General features: G+C 38.9%; 1 protein-coding gene across 1 annotated transcript in view; it reads right to left on the bottom strand.

Moving 5' to 3' along the window:
• The window catches only part of LOC137650591 (uncharacterized), a 31,128-nt gene extending 24,526 nt beyond the window's left edge, over nt 1-6,602 (bottom strand). The window contains exons 1-2 of the mRNA XM_068383798.1: nt 5,240-6,602; nt 543-620 (exon numbers count right to left, since the gene is read on the bottom strand). Of these exons, the coding sequence (XP_068239899.1) occupies nt 543-620; nt 5,240-6,313 (1,152 nt within the window). The 5' untranslated portion in view covers nt 6,314-6,602. The remainder of the gene's footprint in view (nt 1-542; nt 621-5,239) is intronic.
• Nucleotides 6,603-21,478: the final 14,876 nt, after the last annotated feature.

Genomic DNA, 21,478 nt, shown 5'->3' with positions numbered 1-21,478 from the left:
CAAAACGGCTCTGTTTTAAGGGAACAAATCTCCCCCATTGAAACTATTATTTTGGGGTTACTGTATTTCAATCTTTTTTTGCACCTCAGCCAATTCTCATATTTCAAAAACCATATTAAAGATAATTATATAAGATACTTTTTTATAGAATTGATTTTTTATCAGTCCTTATTTTCTTTATATTTATTGTTTTAAGCTTATTGGGAATGTTTATGAAGATGGCCATTTTCTTAAAATTCCTCCTATACATATTTAAGACACAAGATTTCCCATATTTTCTTATGTAAATGGTAAATATTTGCCATAAACAAAAAAAATAAGGTTTCATTTTTCTCAGTTTATAATCCATTCTGCAGCCCTCAAACACAACTTGAAGCATATAGCTATATGAAAATTTGGAAAGAAGCATTGAAATAATCGTAATGATTATAAAACCCTGCAGTAATCTATATTTAGTAAAATCTTTTTTATAAGAGAATGGAAGAATATAGAGGATTGAAACTTATAACAACCTTAAAATTAACGATAAAACTGTATATTACCATGGATGATGTTCCTGTTGCAATGGAGTCCGTATTAACGTTAGTTTCCAGAAGTGGTGGCTCAGGCTCCTTGTTACACTGGAAAAAACAAATGTTTAAATCAGACTACGACAAAACCACAACTGTAAACATTTTAAACTAAAACTGTAACTATGACTTGTTCCGAATTCAGAAAATTTCAATGCTTGCCTAAATCAACCGATAATCATACTTATTGGAATTTATTGATTTTTCATTTTTCTATTCAATATAGAATGGCTTTTTATAAATCAGATAAATAATCGACAGAAGTAAATGGTTTAAACAAATCATACTGTAATTCTTTAATATTTTAAATTTTCATTCATGTGTTACCTATAACCTTTTTAGCAGAATGTGTTATCCATCTTAATTGGAGCAAGAACAGCTTAGTCGGTCTAAATAGTGAAGCAACTGCTTCTTGGAAGAAGCTAGAATTAGTCCATCATCAAGATACCTCATCAGATGTACTATGTTTAATTGGGCTCAAGATGAGATCAGATTAATCACTTTTGTGCACACTTAAGGAGTGGCAGACAGTCTGAAGCACAGGCTTTTCAAGTAGTGCACTACTCCCTCAAAGATGAAGAAGATACTTTTGCAGGACTGATGAACAGGTAATTGAAAATATGAGTCTTTTAGGTCCACTGAAAGATGAAGTCTTCCTTTCTGATACCAACCGAGTTTGATGAACAAGCGGGTTCAGGGACAAAAGGTCGTGACTGGGCTCCAGGCCCCTGTCGATTTCTCCACCAAGAAGAGTCAACTGTAGAAACCTAAAAAAACAGCCTTGAATAGTTACATGCAAATTGTTTTCCTTTATCATTTGTGCCTCCACCATCAAGGACAGAGCTTTCCAAGATTTTGGAGAGTACCTCTGGAAGTCAATAAGGGTGTAATTGAGGGGAGAACGAAGATTTACTAAGGGCAGGGGTTATCCAATCCAAAAAAAAACTTCTACTACCCATGGCTCTATTACATGCTGCTGTCATATTGGCCAACGACATGACAGGAAATCTTCACAATACTGGCACCTGGAGTGGACTAACAATTTCAGTCTTCTCTTCCTCCCTTCTTACCTCTACTAACCCTCCCAAATTGGCCAAGTTAGGCACAAAATGTGGAGCATTATCAGCACTTTTCTAGTAAAAATATGCACCTGGAGGTCTTAATTTGACTTTGGAAGCAGCTAGTGCTTCCTTCAAAGCCAATCTTGAAGGTGTGAGAGAGACCGGAGGTCTCATCGCTGCTGTCTTTGAAGAGCCTGGACCTCTGAAGGTAACTTCACAATAGATGAGGGATTTTTAGCTAGCATTCCTCCACCTCTCAATCTTCGCATCTACGTCCTCTTGAGGAGAGAGAAATATAATCTCAAGCACCAGGGAATTCAACTTGCTTGTAAATTCAGAAAACGGCCACACTCCACTTCATTAGGACCCAGTTGGTTTGCTAACACATGTTCAAGATCACTGCCCATGATCCAGACACAATCAACTTACAGTACTTTGCTAATGTTTCAGTATTTGACAAATCTGAGTAGTGGTGAAGTAGGTAACTATACCAAAGCACAGGCCAATCTGTGTAAAATCCAGTAGGAAGGCCATGGAAGAAGAGGTTTACATGACAGCAGTCAAAAGCTAAGAAGACTGCATCCTTTGTTTAGTCTCTACATGCAAGCTCACTAATGCAGACACTATGGGATTGATGACAAAGTACACAGAGTAACTTCCTCTGGCACAGAATCTATTCTGTTGAGTGTGTGCTAGAAACGATCTTGCTCTGTTGGCTAGACTGGTGTGAATTCTCAGGCTAGGAGATCCAACAATTCATTATGTCCAAGGATTTGCAAGCCCTTTCTGACCATGGTAACTCAAGTGATTGATTGATTGATTGATTTAAAGTTTTCAGGCATCCTGATAACTCAAGTGAGGTCTTTGATTTTTGAAGGGCGCTGATATGCCGATCAATGCTCCTTAAACACATTTTCCCAAAATCCACAATAGCCTCTAAAAACATTTATAAACGAGCATTTGTTTTATGGATATTCTGCTTTCGCCGGTGCTGGACCGGGGTCGGGCAACCAGAAGACTCTTCTCTCTCAATCAAGTTCACTTTGAACAGGACCAGCGTAAAAATAGTCCACATAAGCTCAAAAGCGGATATATGCCCAAGAAAACTGCCAACTTGCCTGTCCATATTATTACTAGCTAAGCTACATTCCTAGCTGGAAAAGAAGGTTGCTATAAGCCCTTGGGCTCCGAAAGGGATAATAGCACAGCGAGGATAGGAAATACTTTGATACTGTGCCTGAGTGTACCTTCAAACAAGAGAAATTTAATCAAGCCAGTAAAAGACCATGGTACAGAGGTTTTGACACCATCCATGGCTGAAAAACAATAGCTTGATTTTGGCGTTTCACTCCCTATAAGCACTGCTTACCATAGCTAGTCTCTCTTCTACCCTTGAGTGAAGAAGAATTTTTCGGTTATCTTTGTGCAGTCAGGCATATGATGAAAGAAGATAATGTGTAAAGAAAATGTCTGACTATTTTATGTATGTGTAGGAAAAGGAGATACGAGCAGTAACAAGAAAGTGATCCAGTATGAAAAAATCTGACCAGTCAAAGGATCCACTAACTTTTTGGTGGTAGTATCTAATCACGCCATTCACCATTCTGAAGTTGTAAAATTCCCTATTATTATCATAAGCTAAGCTGCAATCAACAAAGACTTTGGGATTCTCACCTTTATTCATGGTTGTGTAAGATCTACTGCATTTTAGTGTGTTTTTGTTATCATACATACCCACACGGCCCTCATTAGCCAAGGGCGACATTCCCTATACTAGGCATTAGTCCAGTCCCCCAGCTTAGAAATGAAGCAATCTTTACATCTTACCCGACCACCAAATACCAGCATACACAATCAAATTAAATAAAATTAAAAATTCTCTGAGATGTAGATGTCACTCTACCCTGCTGCCTCCAAATATACCAGCCATGCAAGTTGTTGAGAGCTGCTGTTTGGTAAAATCCTATCACAAAATGCTACCTAAAATCCCACTTAATTACTTCCATAAAATATATAATTACCTGAAAATGTCTCAATTCCTATCAAACTTTCTCTTGCTTTGTTAGATATTTCCCAAATTCCTCTATAATTTACTTGCAATTCACAGATCTTGGGAAAATCCTAAACATCGATCCCTCTGATCGCATTTGTAACCCTGATAGCCCTAGGCAGGATGATAAACAAGATTTATTTTCTTTTGTTATTTCCATCCTTATTTTCTCAACTATCATATCTACAAAATAATATTTTCATGTCTTAGATGTATATTTTATATTATCAATGTCCATTGTTTTTGTGAGTAAAAGTTAGCCTACTGTAGTTATCTTAATCTATTGGCATTGCATGCAGTATCTGGCATTAAGAGTGAATTGTGCATTTCCTATTTCAAAGCCCATGAAATACCCAAAACCAGAATTATCCAGTTCAAAGATCAATGAAAGCCCATGTCACACGCAAGGTAGGAGACCCGAAGAACAACCAACTTAAAAATGTACTTAATTCTGGTCCATAGTAACCCTAAAGTCCCCTGCAAGAGGATCGCCACCAGCCCAGAAATTCTTGACTCTGGTGCAGAGGAAAGTGAAGAACTTGTACCCCCTTCCCTTGTCACATTTTGTTCCTATTTCATGTTATTATTTGTAAACTTCTCTTGTAGTGTACTTCCTTATTTCCTTCCCTCACAGGGCTATTTTTCCTGTTGGAACCGTTGGGCTTATAGCATCCTGCTTTTCCAACTAGGGTTGTGGCATAGCAAGTGGTAGTAGTAGTAATAATAATAATAATAATAATAATAATAATAATAATAATAATAATAATGATGATCGATCAGTCTGATACCCTGGAAGGATCAGCAATGTACCAAATCCTCTCCCTCGGGAAGGCGTTGAGGCAAGAGGTACAGACAAGCCCCTACCAGTCACCAATCTTGCAAGAGGGGAGGCCTGAACATTATCAATCAGGATACAGAGCCCTTCTCTATGCCTCTCTTGCCCAGGAGTGTTCCCGGGTCCCTTTAATGACTCCTCTGCGAGCATGAACATTGCTACCTGCACTAACTTCAAAGGATACCCTTTGGGAGATCTGCTAAAGGCTTTGAGTCCTCCGAGTGGCCCTCTTGCTCTTGCGAGCAATGAGAACCTTCCTTTTATGTGCAATTGTGAAGAAGGTAGATAAGGATTCCTGTCGTCCACCCTTTACAACAGACTACCTGACAAACAACAGTTACCCATGATCACCTAGACCGTCACAGGCACCATTCTCACCACTCTTACGATCTCCATTCTCACAAACACCTCCTTGAGTGCAATCTCTACCATTTGTACTAACCTCTCCAAGCAGATGATCGTCATGCATCATATCCCCGCGTTTTAGGTCTCCAAAGGAAAATAATCTTCATACTCAACGTATAAGTAATATGAACCAACGACTATATTCATCAAAATTATTGTTTTTTACAAAAGATTTATAAGTAATGTGACCCAAAGGTAAGAGCCATCAAAATGACATTTTTACATATGCTATTAATAAAGCATGAGGTGATTTAATATCTATGTCATAAAATTTTTTTACGGTATAAAGATAAAAAAAAAAAACTCATAATTACAATACCTGGCTTGGTTGTCTTTTGAGTATCTTGGCCCACGATCTTACTATGTGCAATGAAGGGTGCCATGAGCCTACAGCTTGTGGAAACTTAAAGACAGGCAATAACTTGATTTGTAAATCATCATCAGAACCTTCATTGTTGTGTAACGACTCTTCCTGGACTGCTTGTGTCTCTTCTGCAACACTGTCTTCATGATTTTCCTGGACTGCTTGTGTCTCTTCTGCAACACTGTCTTCATGATTTTCCTGGCCTGCTTGTGTCTCTTCTGCAACACTGTCTTCATGATTTGCTTCTAGAGTGGGAAAATCATTCAATTCTCTTTCATGTAGTAGCACTGGGTTAGTATCCTCATCAAAACTTATTTTCCTTTTGTTAAACAATCTTTTAGGTCTCCCGACCTTTTTTAGTCTTATTATTCTAGGCCTTCCACGGCCACGTCTAATAGTTTCTGGTTCACTGATATCAAAGACATAAGATGGCCCTGGTTTTTCAATAGTTTCCATACTTTTATCTAATAACTCCTTTTTTCTATCTTTAGAGATCTCGAGTGAGTTGGATTTTTTTGAACTTTGTGTTTTCTTTGATTTTGTATTGTCTTTCTGTTTTCCTATTTTTGTAGTGAATTCCTGTGATATATATGTTTCTTTTGCTTTTCTACTCGATATTTTGGGCCTTAAACCTGTTTGTTTTGATTTTATCAGGCCATCATGTTTTTCTGTTCTATGCAAGGAAGCTTTTTTTGGCCTTCCACGTGTATTTTTTATCTGGCCATCTTGTTTTTCTGTTCTACACAAGGAGGCTTTTTTTGGCCTTCCACGGGGATTTTTTGTCTGGCCATCTTTTCTTTCTGTTCTACACAAGGAGGCTTTTTTTGGCCTTCCACGGGGATTTTTTGTCTGGCCATCTTTTTTTTCCGTTCTACACAAGGAGGCTTTTTTTGGCCTTCCACGGGGATTTTTTGTCTGGCCATCTTTTTTTTCCGTTCTACACAAGGAGGCTTTTTTTGGCCTTCCACGGGGATTTTTTGTCTGGCCATCTTTTTTTTCTGTTCTACACAAGGAGGCTTTTTTTGGCATTCCACGGGGATTTTTTGTCTGGCCATCTTTTTTTTCTGTTCTACACAAGGAGGCTTTTTTTGGCCTTCCACATGGATTTTTTGTCTGGCCATCTTTTTTTTCTGTTCTACACAAGGAGGCTTTTTTTGGCCTTCCACGGGGATTTTTTGTCTGGCCATCTTTTCTTTCTGTTCTACACAAGGAGGCTTTTTTTGGCCTTCCACGGGGATTTTTTGTCTGGCCATCTTTTTTTTCTGTTCTACACAAGGAGGCTTTTTTTGGCCTTCCACGGGGATTTTTTGTCTGGCCATCTTTTTTTTCTGTTCTACACAAGGAGGCTTTTTTTGGCCTTCCACGGGGATTTTTTGTCTGGCCATCTTTTTTTTCTGTTCTACACAAGGAGGCTTTTTTTGGCCTTCCACGGGGATTTTTTGTCTGGCCATCTTTTTTTTCTGTTCTACACAAGGAGGCTTTTTTTGGCCTTCCACGGGGATTTTTTGTCTGGCCATCTTTTTTTTCTGTTCTACACAAGGAGGCTTTTTTTGGCCTTCCACGGGGATTTTTTGTCTGGCCATCTTTTTTTTCTGTTCTACACAAGGAGGCTTTTTTAGGCCTTCCCCGAGGATTTTTTATCTGGCCATCATGTTTTTCTGTTCTACACAAGGAGGCTTTTTTTGGCCTTCCCCGAGGATTCTTTATCTGGCCATCATGTTTTTCTGTTCTACACAAGGAGGCTTTTTTTGGCCTTCCCCGAGGATTCTTTATATGGCCATCATGTTTTTCTGTTCTACACAAGGAGGCTTTTTTAGGCCTTCCCCGCGGATTTTTTATCTGGCCATCATGTCTATTCTTTTTGATAAACTTCTGTGGTTTTCCAGGAGACTTTATCTTATTGTTTCTTATCCCAATTACTGTGGACTTTTTCCATCGTTTATTTTTTTCCTTTTCTTGTGATTCACCCTCTATTCTAGATTGTTGGGGCCTATCTTGGATTCTCTTTTCTCTAAATCTATTAAATCTTTCCCAATTCCCTTCCTTTCTCACATTTTTCCTCTTTTCAAACCTACTTTGGATTTCTACCTTTGCATACTTCAAAGGCTTACCATCATTCAACTCCTTTAAGACATAATCGTCAGATAGTCCTAACTCTCGTTTGCGTTTAGGAAGAGTCTTTTCAATCTCTCCTTGAATAGAATCTTCACATACAACATTACTGTTGTTTCTCAATGAGTCCACTGAAGTCATTTTTTCATAACTTTCTACATTTTGAGTTTCATTAACAGAGCACTTCTTTTTAACTGGCTGGTTAAGACTTTCATCAATAGAGCTTTTCCTCTTAACTGGCTGATTAACCTTTCGACTTTCATTAACAGAGCACTTCTTTTTAAGTGGCTGGTTAAGACTTTCATCAATAGAGCTTTTCCTCTTAACTGGCTGATTAACCTTTTGACTTTCATTAACAGAGAACTTCTTTTTAACTGGCTGGTTAAGACTTTCATCAATAGAGCATTTCCTCTTGACTGGCTGGTTAATGTGACGAGCCACAAATGCAAGTGCAATTGGAGATAGTCCAAATAAAGCTTGCATTTGATCTGTAGAACTTATGAATGGAGAATCCTTTACAATTTGATCTTCTTCACACCTATCACGCGAAATATGTCCCAACTGAAAAGAGAATTAACAATGTTACAGACTTAATATATATATAAATATTACATAAATATACATATAATAAATCAAATTCTCCAATCAATTTGTATTTTTCCTAACAATGCAAACCTGAGACCTTTAATAGGAGTACGACTTCAGTGAGGCTATAAATAGCCATTAAGCGTTTAATGAGGCCAGGGTGGGGGAAACCTCCCATCCCGCCCCCTACCCAACGGGTAACACTCACAATCCCTTTGACCTTTGGCCTAGGAGTAGTGAGGTGGTTGAGGTGTGTAGTATAATAACGTTCATAAGTGACGATACAGTGCATTTTCATTTTTGGACAAACTGCCAAACTCGAAAGCAGCATCTGACAACTACAGCCGCTCAGGCATCAAGTTCCCGTAAAGTAGCTGATTCAGAGGGGCATGTTATCTTTCAAATTATCATATGGCTTACTTGTAATTTCAGGTTGGTATTTTCTACTGAAAAAAATATTAAAAGGGGAAAACTAAATCATAAAAATCATATTTGTGGCTTCATTTTTCAAGCACTCATTAAGAATTAAATCTCAAAACTAGATCTATTGGCCTGGAAATTTTATTTTAGACAAAGAGCTTACTTGACTTGCATATGATAATTATTGATAAAAATATATAGTTATTTAACTAAATGATGAAGGATAAAATTAATAAAAACAGGATAATCTACTTATCAATGATGTGATTATCCTGCTCTCAAGTAGTGCATTGGGACTGTCCTTTTCTAGGCCAATACTTGAGGTCATCGCCTTCGTTAAAGCGCTTGATCCACATGAATATTGGTGTCTGACTTATATATAATTTACAGCTATTTTCAATGCGGAAGACATGATTTCTATGCATCTCTATTATGAGTGTATAGTTTCTGAAGTTTTGTCTTTCAGCTTTAGAATTTATGTTGCCCATAAATAAAGGACATCAAATAAATCCTGATGCTCCATCATCTTAACGGCAGCTAAGCGAGAAGTACTCTAAATACTGAATGTCATCGTATGTTATCTGACAAGTTGTAGCAGTTTCCACAGCTTTTCAAGCATGTCAGACCTCAAAAGTCCAGGAGGTAAATTTTCTCCTGCTGTTATTGCTTAGGAAGCTTGCCTGTGAATGGTACACACATACATACATATACCAATGCACTTCCCCCAATTTAGGGGGGTAACCGACATCAAACAAATAAAGCAAAAACGGGGACATCTCCTCTCTATGTTCCTCCCAGCCTGGCAAGGGACTCAACCGAGTTTGGCTGGTACTGCTAGGGTGGCACAGCCCACCCTCCCACATTATCCACCACCGATGAAGCTTCATAATGCTGACTCCCCTACTGTTGCTACCTTTGCGGTCATCCAAGGCACCGGAGGAAGCAGCAGGGCCTACCGGAACTGCGTCACAATCGCTCGCCATTCATTCCTATTTCTAGCATGCTCTCTTGCCTCTCTCACATCTACCCTCCTATCACCCAGAGCTTCCTTCACTCCATCCATCCATCCAAACCTTGGCCTTCCTCTTGTACTTCTCCCATCAACTATTGCATTCATCACCTTCTTTAGCAGACAGCCATTTTCCATTCTCTCAACATGGCCAAACCACCTCAACACATTCATATCCACTCAAGCTGCTAACTCATTTCTTACACCCGTTCTCACCCTCACTACTTTGTTCCTAACCCTATCTACTCAAGATACACCAGCCATACGCCTTAGACACTTCATCTCAAACACATTGAATTTCTGTCTCTCCGTCACTTTCATTCCCCACAACTCCAATCCATACATCACAGTTGGTACTGTCACTTTCTCATACAGAACTCTCTTTACATTCATGCCCAACCCTCTATTTTTTACTACTCCCTTAACTGCCCCCAACACTTTGCATCATTCATTCACTCTCTGACGCACACCTGCTCCACTCCACCATTTGCTGCAACAACAAACCCCAAGTACTTAAACTGATCCACCTCCTCAAGTAACTCTCCATTCAACATGACATTCAACCTCGCACCACCTTCCCTTCTCGTACATCTCATAACCTTGCTCTTACCCACATTAACTCTCAACTTCCTTCTCTCACACACCCTTCCAAATTCTGTCGCTAATCGGCCAAGCTTCTCTTCCGCGTCTGCAACCAGTACAGTATCATCCGCAAACAACAACTGATTTACCTCCCCTTCATGGTCATTCTCGTCTACCAGTTTCAATCCTCGTCCAAGCACTCGAGCATTCACCTCTCTCACCACTCCAACAACATACAAATTAAACAACCACGGTGACATCAAACATCCCTGTCTCAGTCCCACTCTCACCGGAAACCAGTCACTCACTTCATTTCCTATCCTAACACATGCTTTACTACCTTTGTAGAAACTCTTCACTGCTTGCAACAACCTTTCACCAACTCCATATAACCTCATCACATTCCACATTGCTTCCTTATTAACTCTATCATACGCTTTCTCCAGATCCATAAACACAACATACACAACCTTACCTTTTGCTGAATATTTCTCGCATATCTGCCTAACTGTAAAAATCTGATTCGTACAACCCCTACCTCTCCTAAAACCACCCTGTATTTCTAAGATTGCATTCTCGGTTTTATCCTTAATCCTATTAATCAGTACTCTACCATACACTTTTCTAACTACACTCAACAAACTAATACCCCTTGTATTACAACACTCATGCACATCTCCCTTACCCTTGTATAGTGGTACAATACACGCACATACCCAATCTACTGGTACCATTAACAACACAAAACACATATTAAACAATCTCACCAACCATTCAAGTACAGTCACACCCCCTTCCTTCAAAATCTCAGCTCTCACACCATCCATACCAGATGCTTTTCCTACTCTCGTTTCATCTAGTGCTCTTCTCATTTCCTCTCTTGTAATCTCTTTCTCATTCTCATCTCCCATCACCAGCACCTCAACACCTGCTACAGCAATTATATCTGCCTCCCTATTATCATCAACATTCAGTAAACTTTCAAAATACTCCGCCCATCTTTTCCTTGCCTCCTCTCCTTTTAACAACCTTCCATTTCCATCTTTCACTCTCTCTTCAATTCTTGAACCAGCCATCCTTACTCTCTTCACTTCTTTCCAAAACTTCTTCTTATTCTCTTCATATGAATGACCCAATCCCTGACCCCACCTCAGGTCAGCTGCCCTCTTTGCCTCATGTACCTTGCGCTTTACCTCCACATTTTTCTCTCTATATCTTTCATACTTCTCTACACTATTACTCTGCAGCCATTCTTCTAAAGCCCTCTTTTTCTCTTCCACTTTTACCTTTACTCCTTCATTCCACCATTCACTGCCCTTCCTCATGCTGCCTCCAACAAACTTCTTGCCACACATATCACTTGCAATCCCTACAAAATTTTCTTTTACTAACTTCCACTCCTCCTCTAAATTACCAATTTCTCTTACTTTCACTTCGTCATATGCCATTTTCACCTTTTCTTGATATTTACATTTTACCCCTGGTTTTATTAGCTCTTCAACCGTCACTAGCTCCCTTTTACATCCACCTACTCTATTCCCCAACTCTTTTGCTACAACTAATTTTCCTTCCACCAAAAATGATCAGACATACCGTTAGCCATACCCCTAAACACGTGCACGTCTTTCAATCTTCCAAACATTCTTTTAGTTATCAACACATAATTCATTAACGCCCTTTCTACTACTCTTCCATTTGCCACTCTTACCCATGTATACTTTTTTTTATCTTTCTTTCTGAAAAAGCTAGAACTTATCACCATCTCTTGCTCAACACATATCTACCAGTCTCTCACCACTCTCATTTTCACCTGGTACGCCATACTTCCCAATGACACCTTCTACCTCTCCAGCGCCCACTCTAGCATTTAAGTCACCCATGACAACTACATAATTCCTTCTACCCAGTCCTTCTACACACCTAGTTAATTCATTCCAGAACTCATTCCGCTCTTTTTCACTTTTCTCACAACCTGGCCCATACGCACTGATAAAAGCCCAACATTCCCTACCCAACCTAACCCTTACCCACATTAACCTAGATGATATCTCTTTCCATTCCACTACTTTACCTGTCATCCATTCACTCAGCAATAAAGCCACACCTTCTCTTGCTCTTTCCCTTTCAATCCCAGACTCTCTACCAGACATTTCATCGAACATCACTCCACCTTTCCCTTTTATCTTTGTCTCACACAAAGCCAATATATCCATCCTTCTATTCCTAAACATACTTCCAATCTCACATCTTTTACTCTCTCTCGTACTACATCCACGCACATTCCAACACCCCAAAACTAGAGTGCGGGGAGCAGTCACTCTTCCCCCAGCTCCACATGTGAATGGTAGCCCTGATTTTATCATTCATATTTCAAAATGCTTTGTTTGATTTCAGGGCATAATACTGAAGATAGCAAAGTTCTTACTAGTGAAGATTTTTTACATTTTATATTAGATATATTCTTGATATACAGTATGTACTGATTTATTCTTATAATTTAAATAGATTTAATGAGAAAACAGAAATAATTCTTTTCACTTGTGAGCTATAGTAAAAATACACAGTATCGTCACTAATAAATATGATCGTACAACTCAAAAGTATGATTGAGAAAAATACAAATTTATTAAAAAACTTGCGATTTGTTCTTATACGTAATAAAAGCCTTTGATCTTTAATTATCCTGAGTAATTGCAAGTCCCTATATGATTAAACTAGCTGGTTTCCTGACCTGGGGGAGGACACTGTACTTTGGTCCTGAAGAGGAGTGAAGTCAAGACTCCACTTAGACCTTTTAACTAGGCTTCCCCTATGTAAAATGGACGGTTATGGGAGAACATCCATCCAGAAGGATTTTGTTTCTATCATATTGCATTTATAAAATTGATGGAAATGCATACATTTTTCCATCCTTTCACTTGTAAAGAAGAATGGAGGATATTTCAATAAAACCAATGTAAAGTAAGGATGTTTGTATTAAAGTACCTTACCTGTCTTGATCATCCATTCCAGCTCCATAAGATGCAGCTGTTAGAACTCCAAGGGATGGGAAGAAAGATTCTAGGATTTATGCCTTAATTGCTATCTTAGACAAGAAGTTTTTTGTCCATCAGAGGGAGATAGGCTCGCTACAAAACCTGTTGAGCATCTACCACAGGCTAAAAGGAGAATGTGTTTCCGGACTAGTGGGTATACTTCCAGAGGTAGTGGGTAGTGAAGAATGTCCAGCATTTCCAGACTTGTGCCTTCATTATTGGGTCCGTGAAATAATACTTAATGAAGGCAAGGGTGGAGACGTTTGTTGTCACTTAGTGGGCTCGCACTCTCAAAGGACCACCAGCAGTTATTATTATCATCATTACTTCCTAAGCTACAACCCTAGTTGGAAAAGTAAGGTGCTATAAGCCCAGGGGCTCCAACAGGGAAAATAACCCAGTGAGGAAAGGAAACATGGAAAAATAAAGTATTTTAAAAAAAGTAACATTAAAATAAATATCTCCTATATAAACTAAGAAAACTTCAACAAAACAAGAGAAAGAGAAATAAGATAGAATAGTGTGCTTGAATGTACCCTCAAGCAAGAGAACTCTAACCCAAGACAGTGGACGACCAGGGTACAGAGGCTATGGCACTACAGAAGACTAGAGAACAATGGTTTGATTTTGGAGTGTCCGTGTCCTAGAAGAGCTGTTTACTATAGCTAAAGAGTCTCTTTTACCCTTAACAAGATGAAAGTGACCACTGAACAATTACATTGAAGAAACCCCTTAGGTGAAGAAAAATTGTTCCGTAATCAGTTTTGTCAGATGTATGAAGACAGAAGAGAATATGTAAAGAATAGGCCAGACTATTCGGTGTGTGAGTGTAGGCAAAAGGAAAATGAACAGTAAGCAGAGAGGAGAGCAGGATCCAATGTAGTACTGTATGGCTAGTCAAAAGACCTCATATCTCTCTAGTTGTAGTATTTCAATGGGTGGCTGGTGCCCTAGCCAACCAACTACCTCTGTCTCATGGTTTGACGAAGCCAGAAGGTGCAAAAAGATTATCAGCCCTAAGGTGATTAATTTTACAAAGAAGATTCAACTACTAAACAAGCTGGGTGGATAGAAAGACTGATGAAATTCCATATAAGTGGTTTTGACAACTTATATTGGAGACTGGGTACTCGAGATAGCATCTTAAGCGTCCTTGCAGAACAGAGCAGCAAGACATTGCGATTACTAGTTGTCTTCAAGGGAGACACAGAGAAAGATTCAAACTTAGGGTAGTGGGTTGCTGGGTTTAGTGCCATCTACATGCATGAAGGATATTGAAATCTCCTTCCATGCCTTGTAATGACTAATGACAAACAAGGTGACATGACGTTCGCCTTAAAGGTCCAAGTGGAGAGAACTGCTTGAAACTCCCCATAAGCATGTACAGTTCTCAAGAGAAGGAAAGGTCCAGGCCTTTCAGTCTATATACTTGCTTAAGGTTGAACAGTAGTCGTTGACTCCATACTGAGGGGAGGTTCTCTTAGCAATACCAGACGTAGAAATCACCTATTAGTTGCAGAGGGCTCGAACCAGAGTACTGGCTCATATGTGACACCAATTGCATAGGGTGACTTACTTTACTGGTAGACAGCTACAGAGGATCTACCGCGATATCCAAACATCTGAGCGGAGCCTCACAAAAAGCGCTTAGCTCAGATGATATGTTGGATTTTCTCCACCATTGAAGTGATGGTGGCACAGACCAAGCTCGCCATTTCCATCCTGAATGAAGTATGTAGAACAGACTTGTTCAAGGGAGAGAAATCGTTTACCCGTCTTTATCCACACGTCACTTTGTCTTACCTGAAAGAGATGGCTGTAGAAGCCAGGAGAGCCATCTTGGACGACTTCTGCAAGTCTTTCTCAAGCATTGCCCTCAATTTATTCTAGATAATGAGGAGTTTCACCCATTCCTGAGGATGTGACGGGAACATCATCTAAAAGTGAGTGAACGGAGGGGGAGACTTGATGAACAGATTTGAGATTGATTTGAGGTTTTCTGGCATCCTGACATCTAAGGTCATTGATGCCAATATCATTTATTATAAATAAAGAATAAAAGAATGTCCAATTGAAACCATAATAGCAAAGATATTTTTAAAGTTGAATAACTTTCAGAAGACCTGCTACTGAAGTAAAGCTAAAAAGGTTGCTGGAATTAAAAAGTTCTAAAGCTTGAAGGACACTCCTTGCATCACTAAAAATGGTAAACCTGCCCTCCACCTCTAACACTATTTTCTCAATGCCGGTCAGTATGCCATACATTTCAGCAGTAAATATGGAAGCTGTTAGAAGAAGTGCACCTCTACAATTAAAAGCATTATTATATACTCCAAATCCAACGTCATTATCAAATTTGGAGACATCAGTATATATAAAAGTCGATTCACTATATTCTGCAACATATTCCATAAAAAGGGACCTGACTTTCTGAGTCAGTCATATTCTTTTTAACTAATAAAATATTCACAAAAAGATACCTCCGATAATTTCCATGGTGGTGTTGATGAAACCTTAAATGGAAGCACCATACTTCTAATTATATCAAGTCTGTGTATCAACTGTTTCCCCCAAAAACCAAAAGGTTGAAGAGATTTTGGGTGCAACTCAAAGTATGTTGTGTGCTTTACAAGACTTGCAGTCTGACAGGCTAAAGAATTAGGAAGTCTTTGCAACTTACACCAATACCGAATTACAAAAAGACATTTGGTAAAGGTCTAACTGTAATTCTCCAGTATCAGCAAGGAGGCTTGGATAGGTGGAGTTCTAAATGCTCCTGTTGCCAATCTGATAACAGTATGGTTAATAGAATCTTTATCTTTAATTTGTTTGGGGTGGCTGAAGAGTATATTTCACACCCATAACTAATTTTTGAAAAATTTAAGGCCTTGTATAGCTTTAAAATAGTTTTGCAATCTGCCCCCATTATATTTGGGACAAAACTTTTAAAGGCTTCAAAGCATCAAGACATTTTACTTTTAGTGCTTTTTAGTGAGGAATCCATGTCAACCTAAATCAAATATCAATCCTAAAAACCTAGCTTCACTTACACATGATCCGTTGTCCTTTGATGTATAGATCCGGGTCTGGATGTACTCCCAAAATACAACAGAAATGGACAACAGTACTATTGCTTGTTGAAAACTTAAATCCATTCATATTAGCCCACAGAATAATTTTGTCAATTGCGAGTTGTAGTTTTCTCTCAACCCTTCCCATTCTAGCTCCAACAAATGATATGGAGAAATCATCCACAAAGTTTTAAGAGAATATATTGGGGAATGATGGAGGATATTCCATTATTGACTAATGCAAACTGGGTTACACCTAGCACACTACCCTGGGGAACTCCTCTTCTTGACATTCCCTCTCTGATAGTTTACCCTACTCTCACTTGAAAAAATGTGTGAAATGTTTGAATGAATAATGGTAGCTCTCCTCCTAACCCCAATTTATGAATGGTTTCAGGTATACCATATCTCCATGCAGTATCACATGCCTTTATAAAAAAAAAAAAAAAAAAAAAAAAAAAAAAACTTACATTACACTATCTGAAGGCAGAGGCTTCAACAAATAGAAGATTTCAGTCATATCATGATATCAGGCTTTGAATGCATTTTTTAAATCCGCAGTGGATAGGTGATAAAATACCCTTCTTTTCCAGGTACCACATTAGATCTGCATTGACCATCTTCTACATGATCTTACATAAGCAAGATGTCAATGCAATTGTTCTATAGTTTGCTACTAAAAATTATCTTTACCAGGTTTTAAAAAGGCTAAAATAATAGCTAGTTCCAAAACAATTGAATAATTATAATCATGTCATATTCTGTTAATAATGCTTAAAATAAATAACTTGGTATTAACAGGTGAGGTACATGTTTAGTCATTGCATATGGAATTCCATCAGGTCTGGGGATGTACCATTACAAGTAGCAAGTGCAGAATCAAATTCTCTATCTGTAAAAGGAGAATTGTATGACTTCACTTCCTGTTGTAAGATTTAAAACTTTCTTTTCTTCCATTCTCCTATACTGGTGACTAGGATCTACTTCACACTTGCATGATATATTTGAGAAATGATCAGTAAGGGCATTGCTAACCTCAGTTGCTGAAGTCGCATACTGATCATTCACGTCCAACACTGGTGGTGGGTTGGGGGTGAATTTGCCTGTTGCCTTTTTAACTTTCCTCCACACAGAAGATAATGGTGTTCTACTGTTGCTTGAGGGTACACTCAGGCACACTATTCTATCTGATTTTTCTTCCTCTTGTTTTGTTAAAGTTTTTATAGTTTATATAGGAAATATTTATTTTAATGATGTTACTCCTAAAATATTTTATTTTTCCTTGTTTCCTTTCCTCACTGGGCTATTTTCCCTCTTGGGGCCCCTGGCCTTATAGCATTCTGCTTTTCCAACTAGGGTTGTAGCTTAGCAAGTATCAATAATAACAATAATAATAGGAAACAAAAGATACCCAACACTGGCACCTAGCTTGTTTTATGACATGACGGCACTGTGCTCTGCATTTCTTGTATATAATCAAATTCTCCTCCGTACGGCGTCTGTGGAAACGAGTTAAAGACGGTCTTGTGGCTCTGTGCAGGGAAGCCAGTTCTGAAGACAACCAGGGGACTGGTCGGCGTTTGAATAACCCCGATTTTGGGGAATCAAATTGATTCCTGCTGTATAGAGGCTTCCATTCAGTAAGTCTACGGCATCATCAACACTTTCAAACTCTTCTGCACTTCCCTCGATTTCACTTAGCTCACGAAATTTAACTCAAGTCTGCCTTGTCAAGATTCCAACGTGGCGATCTTTGTTGATGTTTATAATGATTGGTGCATGATCACTAATATGCCAATCATCTGATGTCCTCCAATTTAAATCAAGAAGGCAGTTAGAGCTTGAAATTGAAAGGTCAATGCATATAAGAGTTCCTGTCTGAACATGAAAGTGTGTGGGTTATCCTGTACTAAGGAGTCTGACATCCTCGTTTTCCACAATTGATGACATATTGCCACTGGTGATTGCTAAAAGATTACCCCATTAAAGATGTCTCCCATTCAAATCTCCAAGTATAACAAAAGGTTGCGGGAGTTGTTGAATCACCTCTATGACATTTTCATAAGAAATGTTACCCTTTGGAGGCAAGTACATAGAGCAAATTGTATATTTTCTCCCTAAATCAATATGTACAACCTCTGCCTGCAGAGATGTACGAATAGACAAAGATATTTGGGAAACATCTTGACGAACGTATAGGAGATTTCCACCAAGACTCCCTATTCAGTGATGACATGGTGTACTATAACTAATATATTCGTAAGGACAAGTAGTATTATCATCAAGTTTGCTCTCCCATAGACACATAATCATGGGGGATGTTCATGAATGAGGAGCTTGAGTTCTTTCTATTTGGCCATTATACCCTGACTATTCCATTACAAAATGGAGGAAAAAACTATGGTTTCTTTTTGGAAGACCCCTTGGACGAAATTTTCCCAATAGCAATTTTTGATCTAACACTCTTTACTGGTGGTTTTATTAGAGAGGACCTTGAGAGATTGGGTTTTGTGTTTGTGATTTTCTTTTTGTCCTTTTGATCTAATTGTACAGGAGGATGGTAGACCTCAGTCTAAATTTCTGATTTATCTAAATTGTCTTCTGGCTGATCAGATACATCAACAGACAAATCATCATATTTATTTGATGTCATAACTCTGATTCTTCTTATGGAAAGGGGGGATAGAGATGGAGGTATCTCTCTTTTCCAATTAATAGGTGGTGAGCTACCAGGTTTTTGCACCTTATCCACAACAGGTGCAACAGGTAACTTAGTTTCAAGTAGAACTTCCATCAAATATGGCAAGAACATGCCCTGAGAGAGATTAGTACTATTATTGGTAATGAGGGACGAGGGATGTACAGAAATGAGCAATGCCCCAGTTTTGATACACAGTGGCAAAGCTTCGGAAGGCAAAATGCTTATCTCAACATACAGTACTTTATTATTAAAATACTTATTTCTTTTCTTAGAACTACTGGCAATGCAAGGTGGGTTTGATGTCTCTTGTGGTAAATTTATTTTTGATTTTACGCCCCTGCATAGCTAATTGATTTATTCAGCAGTCTTTTTGCATGTCCCACACTTGTGTGTTTTAAACTGGATTTGTTGAGGGCAGCTTCCTTCAACTTATACATTTCGCATTTCCGCGTCTCATATCAGCTGATTTATGATTTTAGGTGCAGTTTAAACACCTGGCCTCAAGTGTACAGTCTCCATGATAAGATTTGGAATAAATGCTACACATTTTTCATTTTTATAAACTTTGGGTGTCCAAAATCAAACACTTAAAGCATTGTAGTGGCTTCTACTGAATGAACGAACTTTAATCCTTTTATTTTTAATGGTAATATGAAAATATACATCAGCATCCTGGAAAGTAAGTATAATAATTGATGTTCCAGGAACCTTATGCAATTTCCATACATTTAGTGGACACATGGAAAGAATCTCCTTCTCTGTAAATTCGTACAGATCTTTATTGAAGACTATTCCCCTTCCACAACTAGAATTTATATAGGGTTTCATTTCTAATTTAATTTCCTCACTGCTTCTCTGTGGGTTAGATAGTATTGCAGACTGCGCCGATGATTTGGCATGGATGAGGTAACTATTTTTCCCAAACCGAGATATATCACCAGATGCGATAGTTCCTATTTTTTCCTGAATCAATTTGCATATTTTAAAATAATTTCTTCGTGATGACAGAGTTCATTCAATACTCTCACATGTAGCTTTAAATGTAAATACCTCCCAACCATGATACCTTCTGCCATTCATCGAAGAAAGCAGCAGTGACGGATGTAGAAACATCCATGCCTGTCATGGGTAGATACAAAACTTTTAAAAATGGTATTTTTATTTTAAAATAAATTTTTCAATATACTTACCTGGCAGTTAAATATGTATATAGCTTAATCTCGCCGATTCGCCGCGTGCACGGCAGAAATTCAAATTTTGCGGCAATCACCGTCAGGTGAGCAAGTGGTCATACCTGTGCGCCCTCTAACATTCCTCAGAAATTCCATGCCCCTGTTTTCAGAGGGGAGGAGGGAGGTACCTTTTATATATTTAACTTCCCTGGTAGTTACATATATATAGCTGATTGACACCATTGGTGGCGGGTTAGAAAACCTCAACCCCGTCGGGAATTCGTATAATTGTTAATAGCTACAAATTAGCTGTACCAATAATCTGGTTCTTACCTGATAAGGGTGCTGGCTTCATAGTTATCCTGCCTCATTGCCTGCATTCCTTAATAGACTCAGCAATCCACCCAGGGGGCTGTGAAAGTATCTGTGGGGCTGCCACAAGGTCCTCGACCTTAACGTGGCTAGACCTCCACCCTTGCTATCCTGGCATACCTGATAAGGAAGCTGGCTTCATAGGTTTTTATGCCTCATTTGCCTGCATTCCTTGAGAGACCCAGCGATCCAACCAAGGGGCTGTAGAAAGTCTCTGTGGGGCTGTCACACGGTCCTTGACCTTAACATAACTAGACCACCAACCTTGCCATCTTGGCATAGCCATGGACAATGATCTGACCACCTGAACCATTAACACACTAAAAAACACATTCCATAAAACCTAACCTAGACTTACAGCCCAGGCCGTGGAAGGTTGCAGCAACCTTCACAGACGACCTATGAGAACAAGTTCAAGAAAAGGTAAGGGTATAAACAATGTTATAGGTTAGAGGCAATAGTACCTTCTCCAAGTACGGCGCCGGAGGCAATGTACGGACCCAGGTAACAACAATCCTCATATTGGGTCTGTACCTATTTAGGTAACAATTTGCTTCGCCAGAATATCGCTTCCAAAATAGTTTTTATAGACTTGTTGTGTCTATAAGCCATCAAAGTTGCCATAGCTTTTGCTTCGTGTGCTTTGACTTTGAGGAATGGGAAGTTTTCTCGTCACAACTCTGGTGAGCTTCCCTTATTAAATCCTTGAAAAAGAACGCCAGTGCATTCTTTGACAAGGGTAGCGAAGGCTTTTTTACCGAGCACCAGAGGTTATCTGCCTGTCCTCTCAGGTTTCTGGTACTCTGCAGATAAAATCTTTTAGGGCTCTTACTGGACAAAGGTCTCTCTCCTTTTCCCGTCCTACTAAATGAGATAACCCTGGAATGGTAAAGGATCTGGGCCATAGTTGCAAAGGATTCTCGTTCTTGGGGAGAAAACCTTGTCGTAGAGAGCAAATTGCATTCTCTCCATTGAAACCCATCTTTTTGCTAATGGCTTGCAATTCTTCTATTCTCTTGACTGTCGCCAACGCAACCAGGAATAGGCTCTTCTTAGTAAGATCCTTCCATGGAGCCTTGTCAAGAGGTTCAAACCTGCTCGAGGTTAAAAACATCAGGACTACATCCAAATTCCA

The sequence above is a fragment of the Palaemon carinicauda genome, chromosome 12 (genome assembly GCF_036898095.1).
Source record: "Palaemon carinicauda isolate YSFRI2023 chromosome 12, ASM3689809v2, whole genome shotgun sequence".
NCBI lineage: Eukaryota > Metazoa > Arthropoda > Malacostraca > Decapoda > Palaemonidae > Palaemon > Palaemon carinicauda.
Note: the sequence above shows the minus strand (reverse complement) of the source record. Positions and strands in the feature narration are given on the sequence as shown.